At 36.4% G+C, this 15,049-nt stretch overlaps 1 protein-coding gene across 1 annotated transcript in view; it reads right to left on the reverse strand.

Moving 5' to 3' along the window:
- LOC107674280 (trans-acting T-cell-specific transcription factor GATA-3-like) overlaps positions 1–13,385 on the reverse strand; it is a 14,671-nt gene extending 1,286 nt beyond the window's left edge. Inside the window, exons 1-12 of the mRNA XM_016468222.1 lie at positions 13,131–13,385; positions 12,895–13,008; positions 10,679–10,867; positions 10,473–10,594; positions 10,293–10,355; positions 9,174–9,297; positions 8,910–9,065; positions 8,791–8,829; positions 4,549–4,783; positions 3,206–3,664; positions 1,088–1,233; positions 466–591 (exon numbers count right to left, since the gene is read on the reverse strand). Coding sequence (XP_016323708.1) covers positions 466–591; positions 1,088–1,233; positions 3,206–3,664; positions 4,549–4,783; positions 8,791–8,829; positions 8,910–9,065; positions 9,174–9,297; positions 10,293–10,355; positions 10,473–10,594; positions 10,679–10,867; positions 12,895–13,008; positions 13,131–13,205 — 1,848 coding nt within the window. The 5' untranslated portion in view covers positions 13,206–13,385. The remainder of the gene's footprint in view (positions 1–465; positions 592–1,087; positions 1,234–3,205; positions 3,665–4,548; positions 4,784–8,790; positions 8,830–8,909; positions 9,066–9,173; positions 9,298–10,292; positions 10,356–10,472; positions 10,595–10,678; positions 10,868–12,894; positions 13,009–13,130) is intronic.
- Between the last annotated feature and the right edge of the window lie 1,664 nt (positions 13,386–15,049).

The following is a 15,049-nucleotide window of genomic DNA, read 5'->3' on the forward strand; positions in this document are numbered from 1 at the left end:
CGCGTAAAAAGACAGTATAAGTCATTATAATCCATAATTATGTCCCCACTGGATGCAACAAATGCCTCGTTTATAATGGGTTTTCATGTTTTTGAATCATCGCTCCGGCCGGACAGGGCATCACAGTATGGTGAGGGGCGTAACATTTCTGTCACACGCTTGAGGTATTCGGCCAATCACAACGCACTGGATAGCTGGCCAATCACAGCACAACTCGCTTTTTAATACCGATGAGCTTTGTAAAAATCGACGCGTTTTTGCATAGAGGAGAAACAGTAATGTACAGTATGTACGGCGGGGCATAGAGGAGAAACGATAATGTACAGTATGTGGAAATAATGTGTTTTTTGAACCTTAAACCGCATAAACACATTTCATTACACCAAATACACAAAATAATGTTCTTTTTAGCATCATATGACCCCTTTAATTAAAAAGTCAAGTTAAATGAGTGAAGTTGCTCACATTGTGAAGCTTGAAATAGAGTCCGCAAGCGTTACACACGGGCTCTCCGCCGGCGTTGCGTCTCCACAGCGTGGTGGTGCTGGTCTGACAGTTCGCACATTGAGTTCCTGTTCGCTTACTGATGACCTACAGAGAGAGAAATATCATATAGCAGAAAGTCTATAAATCACATATAGACTACTGTTTAAAAGTTTGAGGTCAGTAAGAAATCAATACTTTTATTCAGCAGGGATGCATTAAATTGATCAAAAGTGACAGTAAAGACAATTATATTACTGCAAAAGGTATTTGAAATAAATGCTGTCCTTTTGAACTTACTTCCACAAAAACATTAAGCAGCACAACTGTTTTTAACATAGCAGCAGCAGCAAATCAGCATATTAGAATGATTTCTGAAGGATCATGTGACACTGAAGACTGGAGTAATGATGCTGAAAATTCAGCTTTTTAAATACATTTTAAAATACATTCAAATAGAAAATAGTTATTTCAAATTGTAATAACAGTTCACCGTTTTTACAGTATTTTTGATCAAATAAATGCAGCCTTGATGAGCAGAGATTTTTTTTTTTTTTTTAAGTTCGTTCTCTTTATCAGTGAATTGAGTATAAGTGAGGTGTACCAGTCTCTTTTTGGGTCGGATGAGGGGTCTGTTCTGTCCGTTCATCTTGTGGTACAGACCGCAGGCATTGCAGAGGTAGTGTCCCGTTCCATCACGCCGCCACAGAGGGGTTGCAGTGGCCCCACAGTTTACACACTCACGCGGCTCTGTCACCACAAAAGATCATAAATAATGTTCACATTGCACATCATTGCCCAGCTTTATCAGAAATACACAATGAAACGCACTCTTACAAATAAAGATTTCAATTAGGGCATTTACAGACTGAAGTCCTATGAGAACTTTTAGTCTTTCGTTTTTTAGAAAACCATTTATGTGCTGGTGATTTTTATACAATTCAGAAACCAATGTGCTGATCTGCAGAACCTTTAGAGTAACATCAAAACCCATATAGTAGCTGAACCAAAAGTACTGCAAAGAACCACTGAAGAACATTACATTTTAAGATTGTATACACTTTAAAAAAAGATCGTAATTTTGACAGTTAAAGACTGTAGAAAATACTAGGGTAAAAACATGTTAGTTGGTTAACAATAAGTTCCCTTATTCTATACTGTGAAACTGTATCTAAAGAAACTTTTCATGTAATTTTACAGTAAAATGTACAGTTTTTGGAAGGGAAAAGAATGTCATCTTATAATTTACAGTTAAAAACTGTAAACTGAAATTCCCAGAATTCCCTGTGACAACTCACATTTGATGGTTTTTCATTGATTCATTCATCTTAGTTTTTTATTGCCAGTTATGTACATTAGGGTTTTATGCTACATGTTAATTCATATTTATTCCATTATTTTTGTGTATTAGTGTATTATGTGTATTAGTATTTACCACAGCTTGTGGAAAAGCTACTTGTGATGAACTTACCATTAAATTAACATGACTTCACATTTTTAATAAAACACCAAAGTTTATTATTATTATTCTTATTTAATTATTTTAAATGATGGGATTGGAATATTGTAATTGTTCTACACTTTGTGTTGTTTGTTTGTTTGTTTGGATATTATAACAAAATGTATTCAAAATAGAAATACAAAAAAAGACCAGAATGGCTCGAGTTAATGGATCACAACATGAAAGGTTTGACTCTAGAACGGTTTAACTTCACTGCAGAAAAAAGATTGCGTTTTTGTTTTTCTAGTACAAATATCTAAACCTTTCTTAAATCAAGATACATTTAATTGAGAAGAAAAATGACATAACATATTGTCATTTTCCAAAAAAAAAAAAGTTTGAGCAAAACATGCTAACTGTTCTGTCTTTGTCTGCACAGACTAGCACAAAACACTATTTAGATCTAAAATAAAACATGCGATTTATTTCTCAGCTGTTTACTTTCACAGACATAACCGACTGTTTTTGTAACTTGTGGGTTTTTTAATGTAAACTTGTGTGTGAATGAGAACTTAGTTTAGTACTCACATGCTGTGACAGCCGCTTTCTGTCCGTGTGCTTCGGATGTGTGCGCTCAGAAAACCGTATATCAGAAGTTTAAACTCATATGGTTTAAACCGCATGATTTCAGCGCGATAAACATGATAATCAGAACCATAACAGATGTTTTTAGCAGATACCAGCTGTAATGATGCAGCTCTATTCTGGAAAAAGGGGCGGGGAGCAGCAGCTCATTTGCATTTAAAGAGACAGGCCCGAAAAACAGCGTGTTTCTGCTTCCACTCAAAATAGGCATTTTCAAAATGATATAATAAATGATCTGTGGAGTATTTTGAGCTTAAACTTCACAGACACATTCTGGGGACACCAGAGACTTATATTACATCTTGTAAAAAGGGGCATAATATGTCTCCTTTAAACTAAACATTTTTTTTGCCAATGTGGTCAGATGAAAAATAAACTTAATTCAAAAGGAAAACGAGATTATTTTTCTGAACCCATTGGCAGATATTTTTTATTGTTTTAAGCAAAAACCCAGTTAATTTTGATAATTTTATCAGAAAACAAAACTTAATACCTTAAGTAATTTTGCTTCTCAAGTAAATCTATCTTGATTTAAGAATGTTTAGATATTTGTACTGGAAAACAAGACAAAAATATAGAGTAAGAAAATCGCTTTTTGCCACCCCACATTATCCGCCTGTTATGATACTTCCTCACCTAAAGGAGAGAATTTCATCTTGCTGCATAAGTTGGGTGAGAAGGACGAGGGTGTGTAGAGAAGCGAACTGCTGTAGTCCTGCGTGAAGCTCCCGTAAGGACTGTAGTGGCTCAGTGACTGCGAGTGTGTTTTCGAGGAGTGTGTCTGCGCATACACACTGCTCACTGAAGGGGAAAACACACCGCCAAACGACTCCCCACCTCCAGGAGGACTCGGCCTCTCTCCTTTCATGCTATCCTGCACAATGAGGGTGTCCTTTTGGTCCTGGATAAGGGAGGGAAGGGCAGAACGAGGCGGTCTGGCAGATGAAAGGGACGTGGAGCCGTGGAAGGATGCGGAATACGCACTGCTGTGCCAGGAGGATGGGGATGATGGGAAGAGGTTGGTTAGAGAGGGGCTGCTCGAACTTTCCAGCCAGGACAGGTTTCCCAGGATTGGAGAGGAGTAAACGGGATATACTGAGGGAGAGAAGGAGGAAGGAAGGAAGCTCAAAGAAAGAAACTGAAATCAGGGAAAGTCTGTTAATGCTGCTCCATTGGGCGGCTCAAGTAAAAAGAGCATGTTGATAGCACCACAGAGACATATATATTTTTTATAGTATTTATATATATTTTTAAAAGTTTCAACTTTAATTCAATTACTTTTCTGCATATTAAACTGGGATATGAGAAAGTATTTGGACATCAAAAGTATTATTTTACTTGTGTAAAGTAAAAATGCTCTAATAAAATTCTTCTTATAATTTAATTTAGACCTTCAAAGTACAAATCCTGACTCTTTTCTCTGATAAAAGAAAGATTTTTGTACATCTTATTGAGTAATTGAGACAATTTAATCATTTTTTTTGTCAACTTTTATTCATAACATTAATGACATTTGGGAGATTTGTCCTTGAGACACAACACAGTCTTTAACAATACATTTGAAATATAACCATTACTGAAGATGTCAAAATCACTCATTTTATGGCTAGATAGTCCCATACTTTCACTTACATATAGTTTCTCTTTACTAATGGGTTCTTTTTATATTAGTTAAATGCTTTTTTTTCTTTATAGGACAGCACAGTATATTTTGGACATGTTAATACTATGGCACTGTTCTTTAAAGTACCAAGAAAATGTAATAGCATATGAATATGGTAATTGTTCAGTACAGTATACACTACTATTTGATTAAATAAATGCAGCCTCGGTGAGCAGAAGAGCCTTCTTTCAAAAACATTTAAAAATCTTACCGACCTCAAGCTTGTGAATGGTAGGTAGTGTATATCAAAGTAACGTGTGACACTGCCATAATACTTTCTTGACAGTGTGCTGTGTCCTGTATGTGCAGCACTGACCTGAGCTGGTTTGAAATGCTCCAGATGGACGACCATTGACAGGGCTGCTGAACAAAGAGGGCAGGCTGCTGTGATCTGCATCGGTGTAGGGGTACACTGAACCCTCCTCAGTGTGGACCATATAGCTGGAGTCAGGTGGGTAAGTGGGCATCACCTCTGATGATACCATGGAGGAGGAAACCCAGCGAGCCTGTTCAGCGGAGGTCTCCATGTCTGTCAGGAACTCCTTTTGTACCTCGTGAAAAAGGACATTTAATGCACATGGAAAATGTCACATAAATTTTTTTTTTCCCCCTGAAGTAGCATGTTAAAGTGTAGTGCATTGAGGGAAAACCTCCTAATTATGCATAATTCTGCCAGTAAGAACAAGAAGAATCAGTTACAATCCAAGCTATTATTTAATCATTTCAATAACTGCAGTAGAATATCTTCAGTTAAAAGCTGAACCACATAAAAATACATTTCAGAACATTTACATTCTGAATATGTTTGGAAACCAAGCTGCAATCACAATAACATTTATTCTATGGACACAAGACCATATTTACATTTCAAATCACATTTAACACAAAACCCGTACTTTCACATAGCAAACAATCCCTTCTATCTTTAGCACAGATCTTAAAATAAATGATACTGATTTGAAGTGCACAAGACAAATCACAACAGCAGTGACAGTGTCACCTGTCAGAAATTACACTTAGAATCAAATGACTCTAAAACGAGATAAGCATCACTTGCATTGTTTGATTTGCTAATGCAGCTGTAGATATGGTAATGTAGATCTGACTGTAATGTGGCATACCTGAGCTTATCGGTTCAGTCTTCAGGACAGGTGTCTGTGACGAAAATGAGCACCGCTGATGGCTCAGAACTTTATGTGTGAAGACTTCTGTGCTCGGAGTGATTGAGGTTAGACATGTGGGGACAGTGGGCGGAGCCACAGACAGGTCAGCTTCAGCAAATGGGGTGTCTCATAAGTGCAAATGCACAAAAAAAGTCTGGAAATATGCCACATCAGTCTGCACTGCAAATGAGAATTTCAAATATGCAAAGCCAACAAAATCAAATACTCAGAGCTGCTAAAACACACAGAAAGGTTTCTATGTGGAAGTTGAACCGAATGCATCAAGAACATTTGATTAAATTCTCAAATATCTGCTTTAAACTATTTTACAATTATACTTATAATTATACTTAAAGTATAAAGACATACAATGCGCAATATAAAGAAATAACCAAACTTAGAATATGAAAATCATTTACTCACATCTACATCATTTACTCACCCTCATGTCATTCCAAACCTGTACGACTTTCTTTTGTGGAGCACAAAAGAAGACATTTCGAAGAACGTTGGGATACAAACAACTTTGGACCCCATTGACTTTCACTGTATGGACAAGAAAAAAAGAAATTACTGGAGACATTTTTCCACAGAAGAATGAAAAACATACAGGTTTGGAACTATGTAAGAATGAGCAAATATTTATTTTTGCGTGAACCATCCCTTTAACTAAACTTGCTATAAATTCTATGAATTATAACCAACGTAAAAAAAGAATAAATAAATAAAAATCTTGATAAAAGCCAAACCACCAGTGGAACAAAAGGGAAAGTGGAGCCAATAAAAGATGCAAAGCGCAGCTTAATATGTAACACAAGAGGACAGTTGAGCTGATTGCACGAATGCAAACAGAGACAAATGCTGAAATCATTCTAAAGACGTCTAGCTTCACCACATGCACACAGAGCGGGGCTGTGGAAGTCATTTGTTAATCAAAGCATACCGTTTTCTTTCCTTTTGTTTGTTCAGTCTGAAGGGAAATTATAGTGTCTGTCATTTAGCTAATGCAATGTAAAGTATAACAGGCTACAACAGAATAAAAAGTCCTTGTTTGGAGTTTATTTGCCTGAAATATCGTGTCCATGTTAATTTAACAGATTAATTTAAGTTACACTATTTGCTTCCACCTCTGACGGAGAGGTTCTGTGATGTATTTTTACAAGAGATTCACAACTATGACTGCGTTAGTGGTTAAAGTAATAAAGTAATGTAAAAACAGATATAAATCAAGGACAGAACTGCTTTACGCACTATTAATAGAAACTAGTGTTTGCATGTTCAGTGATAAGACTAGCTTCCTTCACAGCTTTTCAACAATGTAATGATCATTTGAAAGGTAGAACGTTTCCCTATTATTATTAATTATATAACAGGGGATGTACACTACTGTTCAGAAGTTTTAAGTTGGTAAGATTATTTTTATGTTTTTGAAAGAAGTCTCTTCTGCTCACCAAGGCTGCATTTATTTGATCAAAAACCAGTACAAACAGTAAAACTGTAAAATGTTATTACTATTTAAAATAACTGTTTTCTATTTGAACAATTTTAAAATGTCATTTATTCCTGTGATGCAAAGCTGAATTTTCAGCATCATTACTCCAGTCTTCAGTGTCACTTGATCCTTCAGGAATCATTTTAATATGCAGATTTGCTGTTTAGGAAACATTTCTTATAATTAGCAATGTTGAAAACAGTTGTGCTGCTTTATATTACACTTGTTTCAGTTCAAAACAACAGCATTTATCTGAAATAGAAATCTTTTGTAACATTATAAATGTCTTCACTGTCACTTCCGATCAATTTAATGCACCCTTACTGAAAAAAAAAAAGCATTAATTTCTTTGAAAAGAAATCTTACTGACCCCAAATGTTTGAACAGTAGCGTATGATTCAAAACTAGTTACCTGGTGACTTGTTCTTTGGTGCAAAAACCTGGTGCTGTGAAGAGTGTTGGCACTAAACTGCATGACCAAACCTGTTCTGGTGCATTTATCACCGTATAAAGTTACGACTAACTGAATAAAACCAATATCAGTTAATTTCCACCAGCTGGTGTGAAACGACAAGGTTAATGGTTGTTGAGCAAAAAAGGAAGAATCGTGGGGTGGGGGCATCCATTGGCATTTTACAATTCCTCTGAAGTGGAGTAAGTAAAACAGCTTGAGATGATATCAAGTCAAATACGCTACTCCTCTAGTATGTGTACTGTAAACTGTAGCACGTAAACTGAAATGGATATATTTATATACAAAAACAGCTAGGCTATGTTCACACTGTCAGTTTTTTGGATTGACAACCGCATTTACTTACAGGTGTGAGTCTCGAAATGTCACGTTCACACAGCAGCCTGCAGTAGCTTCTCGAATACTGTCTGTATGAACGTGCAACGAGAGTCAAGTCCGTATTTATTACCGGTAACCATAGCAACAGTTACCAAAGTAATATCAAAGATGGCGACGTCCACAAAACTTAAAAGTCTTATAATAATTCATTACATTTATATAGCGCTTTTCTAGGCACTCAAAGCGCTTTACATTGTGAGGGGGGATCTCCTCATCCACCACCAGTGTGCAGCATCCACCTGGATGATGCGACGGCAGCCATAGTGAGCCAGAACGCCCACCACACACCAGCTTATTGGTGGAGAGGAAACAGAGTGATGATGCCAATTAGCAGATATGGGGATTGTTAGGAGGCCATGATGATCAGAGGCCAATGGGCAAATTTGGCCAGGATGCCGAGGTCACACCTCTACTCTTTTCGAAAGACATCCTGGGATTTTTAATGACCACAGAGAGTCAGGACCTTGGTTTAACGTCTCATCCGAAGGACGGTGCTTGTTGACAGTATAGTGTCCCCATCACTATATTTGGGCGTTAGGACCCACACAGACCACAGGGTGAGCACCCCCTGCTGGCCTCACTAACACCTCTTCCAGCAGCAACCTAGTTTTCTCTGGAGGTCTCCCATCCAGGTACTGACCAGGCTCAGCCCTGCTTAACTTCAGTGGGCAACCAGTCTTGGGCTACAGGGTGATATGGCTGCCTTATCACTTTCTGACATGACAAGAATCCAATCGAGTCGCGAGTTCATCTGTCAAACCTTCATTAACCGACAGCAGATTTTATATTTTGGGTGGGGAGTGTTATTATGTGTGTATTAACTGTTCCCTCCTGGTGGAATGACCTGCCCAAATCAATCCGAGCAGCTGAGTCCTTAACCTTCTTCAAGAAACGACTAAAAACACATCTGTTCCACCTTTATTTGACCCTCTAACTCTAACACTTTCTATTCTATTTTAATTCTACTTTATCTATATTTATTTTTTTATTCTTTATTTAAAAAAAAACAACAAAAAACAAAAACTAGCTTTCTATTTTTTCTATTCTATCAGCCGGGAGAGGGTCCGTGAAGAAATACGGATGGAGCAAAGCCTGAGGAGCGAGACGGGGCACTATGAGTGTCACTGGAGTTACACGACTAAATGAACCTGTACAGAACTTCAAATGTGCACCTGTCTAGCACTGATCCTCTGTTTGGATGGATAGACGAGGAACTTCTTCAGCAGGTCCACAGCTTGTGGTGACGTGTCAGGCACGATCTCCTCCAAAGGAATGGGGGGGTTTTCTTTAAACGTGATTTTATTGTAGTCTGGTAGTTCTGTTATTTCCTAGATTGGATCAACAAGACATAGGTGAAATATTCACCCATAGCTCACCCATTGTGTGTCAAAACTGTAATGATGAACGGGGCATAGTGAATGCAAATGAGAGCTCACTGGCCAAACTTTCTGGTTGGGAGTTCCCAGCACTCGTAAAACACAGCACAACTGCTCAATGTCATTCTCTCCAGGGAAAAGTGGAGAGTTATTCAACAGCTCCCCAAAAATGCAGCCCACTGCCCTGAAACAAGCCAGAAGAGACACAGACACACCAGCTGAGTGTAGAATGGGCACTACTGCCATCTAGTGGACACTTCAGGAAAGACAAAGTTCACAAAATGACTTATGAGTAGAGACACTCATTTGAATACGTTATTTATTGTACTATGAAATCTGACATTTAGTCACAGTTTAGTTTGAGTTGATTATTTTGGTACAATTCATCTCATTTAATTTTCAAAAAATGAAAACAAAGACAAATGTAAACTATACATTTTACATCTACAGATTTAAGAATTGCATAATACATTGATTTTTAGAGTAATTATAATTATTTATCAATGGATAGAAACAGATAAAAATGTAAAAAAAAAAAAAAACATGCTGATGCATTTTACACTCCTTATCAGTAACATTTTACTCAATAATTATTTTTTAAATATAGGAAATTTCCTACCAGAGATCAACTCCTTCATCATATTTCCGGGCACCATACAAAAGTTCGGGTGATCTGTACCATCTGAAACACAGCACATTAAATATTTTTAGCCATTTAATCTATGCTTTAGCTGAAACACACCACTAGGAGCCAGAACAGACACAGACACACCAGCTGAGTGTAGAATGGGCACTACTGCCATCTAGTGGACACTTGAGGAAAGACAAAGTTCACAAAATGACTTATGAGTAGAGACACTCATTTGAATACGTTATTTATTGTACTATGAAATCTGACATTTAGTCACAGTTTAGTTTGAGTTGATTATTTTGGTACAATTCATCTCATTTAATTTTCAAAAAATGAAAACAAAGACAAATGTAAACTATACATTTTACATCTACAGATTTAAGAATTGCATAATACATTGGATATTTTTAGAGTAATTATAATTATTTATCAATGGATAGAAACAGATAAAAATGTAAAAAAAAAAAAAAACATGCTGATGCATTTTACACTCCTTATCAGTAACATTTTACTCAATAATTATTTTTTAAATATAGGAAATTTCCTACCAGAGATCAACTCCTTCATCATATTTCCGGGCACCATACAAAAGTTCGGGTGATCTGTACCATCTGAAACACAGCACATTAAATATTTTTAGCCATTTAATCTATGCTTTAGCTGAAACACACCACTAGGACCAGAGTAGCTCAATGCCGGCTTGACAGAAGCTTTAAGTAAACTATCACCTGGTGGCCACCTGGTGACTGTACAGACGATCTCCTTCATTGGAAAAGAGCCTGGCCAGACCGAAGTCAGCGATCTTCAGGTGACCCGTTGAGCTGATTAGAAGGTTTGCAGGCTTTAGATCCTGCACACAAAAACATGTAAAGCACATTAATAGGACAGATCACAGTGAAGGACAAATGTAATGACATGAGGAACACAGCCTCACCCGGTGCATGATGGAGTTCTCGTGGCAGAAAGCCACTCCTTTCAGCAGCATCATCATGTAGCCTTTGACCTGGGATGCGGTGAGAGGACGCTGGGAATTCCGAATGACTTCTGACAGATCTGAAAACATGTACTCAAACACCAGCACAAAGCCTGTGCCGTGCGGGAAGACATCCTTCAGCTTCACCACCTATAGAGGTGATCAAAACAGAAATAAAAATACATCTAGATCAAATGAGGAAAATATAAATAATAAAGGATTCCAGGTTATCCAAATCATCATAGCATGGAAGCCCATTTCTGCCACATGAAAAAAAAAATCTTGCTTTGGTAAATCATAATGACATAAAAAAATAATAATAATTATGACTAAAGTTCTGACTTTTTGCCATAACTTTGACTTCAAACTCATAAATGACAGTCATGACTTAGCATGTCATGATTTAGACTTCTCATATTTGTCTTTTCGTCTCATAAATGACTTAGTATGTCAATATCAGGTTTTCATCTCATAATTTTAACTTTCTTTTCATAATTTCGACCTCATAAATAATTTTTACTGTTAGATTTTTTTTTTTTACTTCTCAAATGATTTAGTATGTCAATTTAAGTGAAAAAAAGTGACGTGACCCATACTTGGAATTAGTGCTCTGCATTCAACCCATCCTAAGTGCACACACACAGCAGTGAACACACACACACTGTGAACACACACACACGGAGCAGTGGGCAGCAGTTTTGCTGCAGCGCCCGGGGAGCAGTTGGGGGTTCGGTGCCTTGCTCAAGGGCACCTCAGTCGTGGTATTGAAGGTGGGAGAGAGCGTTGTACATTCACTCCCCCCACCTACAATCCCTGCTGGTACGAGACTCGAACCCACAACCTTTGGGTTACGAGTCCGACTCTCTAACCATTAGGCCACGACTTCCCCAGACAACTTTGCCTTTTCATCTCATAATTTTGACTTTTATATCAATTTCCACTTTCATCTCAAATTTCTGGCATGAGTTTGCAAGTCATAATTTAGACTTCTCATAAGTGTGTCTTTTCATCTCATAAATATGACTTAGTATATCATAACTTCGACTCTTCATCTCATAATTTTGACTTTTTGTCATCACTTCGACTTTCATTTCATACATTTCTGCCATTACTATGGCATAATTTCAACTTTTCATCTCAGAATTATGACTTTTTGTCATAATTTTTATTTTTCATCTCGTAATTTTGCCTTTTTTATGTCGTAATTTCCATTTTCCATTTTTTTACTTTTTGTAAAAATTATGATTTTTTTCCCCTTTTTTATAAAATCATTTTGACTTTATATCATAATTATGATTTAGTATTGCCTAACTTTGTCGTTTCACCTTATAATTATGACTTTTAATCTCATTTCATGTCATTTACCACCATTAGGCCACGACTTCCCCAGACAACTTTGTCGAGTTTGCAAGTCATAATTTAGACTTCTCATAAGTGTGTCTTTTCATCTCATAAATATGACTTAGTATATCATAACTTCGACTCTTCATCTCATAATTTTGACTTTTTGTCATCACTTCGACTTTCATTTCATACATTTCTGCCATTACTATGGCATAATTTCAACTTTTCATCTCAGAATTATGACTTTTTGTCATAATTTTTATTTTTCATCTCGTAATTTTGCCTTTTTTATGTCGTAATTTCCATTTTCCATTTTTTTACTTTTTGTAAAAATTATGATTTTTTTCCCCTTTTTTATAAAATCATTTTGACTTTATATCATAATTATGATTTAGTATTGCCTAACTTTGTCGTTTCACCTTATAATTATGACTTTTAATTTCATGTCATACATTTCTGCCATTACTATTGCATAATTTCAACTTTTCATCTCAGAATTATGACTTTTTGTCATAATTTTTATTTTTCATCTCGTAATTTTTCCTTTTTTATGTCGTAATTTCCATTTTCCATTTTTTTACTTTTTGTAAAAATTATGATTTTTTTCCCCTTTTTTATAAAATCATTTTGACTTTATATCATAATTATGATTTAGTATTGCCTAACTTTGTCGTTTCACCTTATAATTATGACTTTTAATCTCATTTCATGTCATTTACCAAAGCATTATGTTATGTGGCGCAAATGGGCTTCCATATTCATAGAATGTGAGTTGCATAAGCAAAAGAGCTCTATCTTTACTACACAAGTCTTCAGTGATCAGTATCTCTCACGTATTGGTTGTCCTCAATCTCTTGCAGGGCTTTGATTTCTCGCAGGGCCTGGTTCGGAATACCATCTTCAAGTCTTCGCAGAGCAACTTTTTTCAAAGCCACCGTCTCTCCTGTCTGAACAGAAACAGATGAAGCAGTGCAGAAGCGTGCAGACAGCGACCTGTTCTTCAGCTTTTGTGAACTATTGTCATTTATACAGGATCAATACAGATATCCCGAAAACAGTCCAGTCCTACCTCGATGTGTTTGGCTTTGAAAACAATCCCGTGAGCTCCTTCCCCAATCCTTCCCAGAATACTGTACTGATCCATTCCGTGTCTTTGTTTCCTATTCACGCACTGGCAAGTATTCAGCAAAGTAACTGTGCAAAACAAAACATTAATATAAAACTGAAGGAAAACAGTTGCTAGCAGGACGATTGTTTCAAAGAGATCATCTGTGGTAAAGACCCGATGACGCTCCGCTGCAGCGAATAGCAATTGCCATGGAGACCGTTTCTGTATGGCAAGCGAATGAAGACAAATGTATTTTTAAAACGACCACGTACTGATTTATTCTAGTCAACAACATAAATAAAAACGGACAAATAATATTTTTCTAACAAAAATGGAAAGATCATTCTACCTAATATTTTAATTATTATCAGTATAATTGTAGTTTTTTTTTTTTTTTCAACGGCACTGGCATAAACAAAGATCTGTCAGGTGGCAACTGTTACTTTTCTCAGCGCTGTTCTGGACGGACCAATCATAATCGATTGCGCTTTCTAATTTATATATTTTTTAATTTATATTAAAATAAATATATTTTTTTATTTACAGCGATTGATTGCTTAAGCTGATCTACATTTATGTGTCACATACCAGCATTTGGAAAGTAACATTTAAATGATTATGATTTTGTAGCGTAGAAATGTCCCTAGGTTTATGGGTAATGTTATCAACCCACGAGTAAAAGCATTTTACCCTGGATATCCTATAACTTAATGGAAAGCATTTGTTTGTTTTTTCATATGCATATGTACATGCATTTTCATACATACACATATATAGTTAACCGTTTTCTAAATCCATGCTGTAGACTTACGAGCCAAATAGACTTGAGCAATCCTCCATGTTAAAAGATGTTAAACATGTTAAGTTTGACCTACATTTGAGGGCAAATATGGTACATTTTCGACTCGCTTACAGGATTTAAAGAAAATATTAATGTTAAAATTCCAAAGCCATGTATTTTCTTTTTCCTGATACAAATAATCTTTAATCACTTGCTGGTCATCTATATTTCTTGTACATACCATTTCTCAGAAGACAAGACCATCAGCAACACAAATGACAAAAACGCTGAAGTAAACAGCAGGCAAAACCAGACAAATGAACAGAGACAGAATTCCATTACTTTTATATGTCAAGACACAAAAGCAATCAATAGATGACAACATGTAAAAACATTTTGTTACAGAGAATTATATAAAAAAGGCAAAGAGTTTTTCGTTTAACGTCTTGCTACGTGAAAGAACTAATTTACAACGGAGTTCAAACTCTGGCTAAGCCAACAATCCATCTGCAACGTTTTCCCAACCACTAGAAACAGGAACAAACAGTTTCCAACTTCCATTCAAAAAAAGATTTCCACCAATTTAGCATTTACACAGGCCTGCATCCCTAAACAAGTCCAAACAGCCTGAAGCAGAGAATGAAAATGGTTCGAACTTTTGCTGCACAGTTTGAGAAGAATCCCAATTCGTATCTACCAACTCAATGCAAAACCAAGCATATAAAAGTAACGTGAGATTCAGAAAAGTAAATGTACAGGAACTATAGACTAATGACAGGGGGGAAATAAAAATAAAAGCATCTTTTTCTGTAGTAGGCTTCTATAAACGCCAAAAAATAAAAAGCTGGGTGGGAAAAAAAGGTGGAGAAAGCCTCAAAAGTGGGTTATTGATCAGAACAAATACATACATTTTACACTACAATTCCCAAAATAAAGGTCAAATCATTAATGAACACGGGAAACACTGTGGCCCGCATGTCAAGTCCACAAGCATGGAGACTACAGGGATGAGCAGTTAACATGTTGAGGAGAGGTGTGAGGTTTAAAACTGCGCCCTGAAGCACAAATACATGACAAGGAAAGACTTTTCTTATTTAAA

The sequence above is a fragment of the Sinocyclocheilus anshuiensis genome, unplaced genomic scaffold (assembly GCF_001515605.1).
Source record: "Sinocyclocheilus anshuiensis isolate Anshui unplaced genomic scaffold, SAMN03320099.WGS_v1.1 scaffold188, whole genome shotgun sequence".
In the NCBI taxonomy this organism is placed as follows: Eukaryota; Metazoa; Chordata; class Actinopteri; order Cypriniformes; family Cyprinidae; genus Sinocyclocheilus; species Sinocyclocheilus anshuiensis.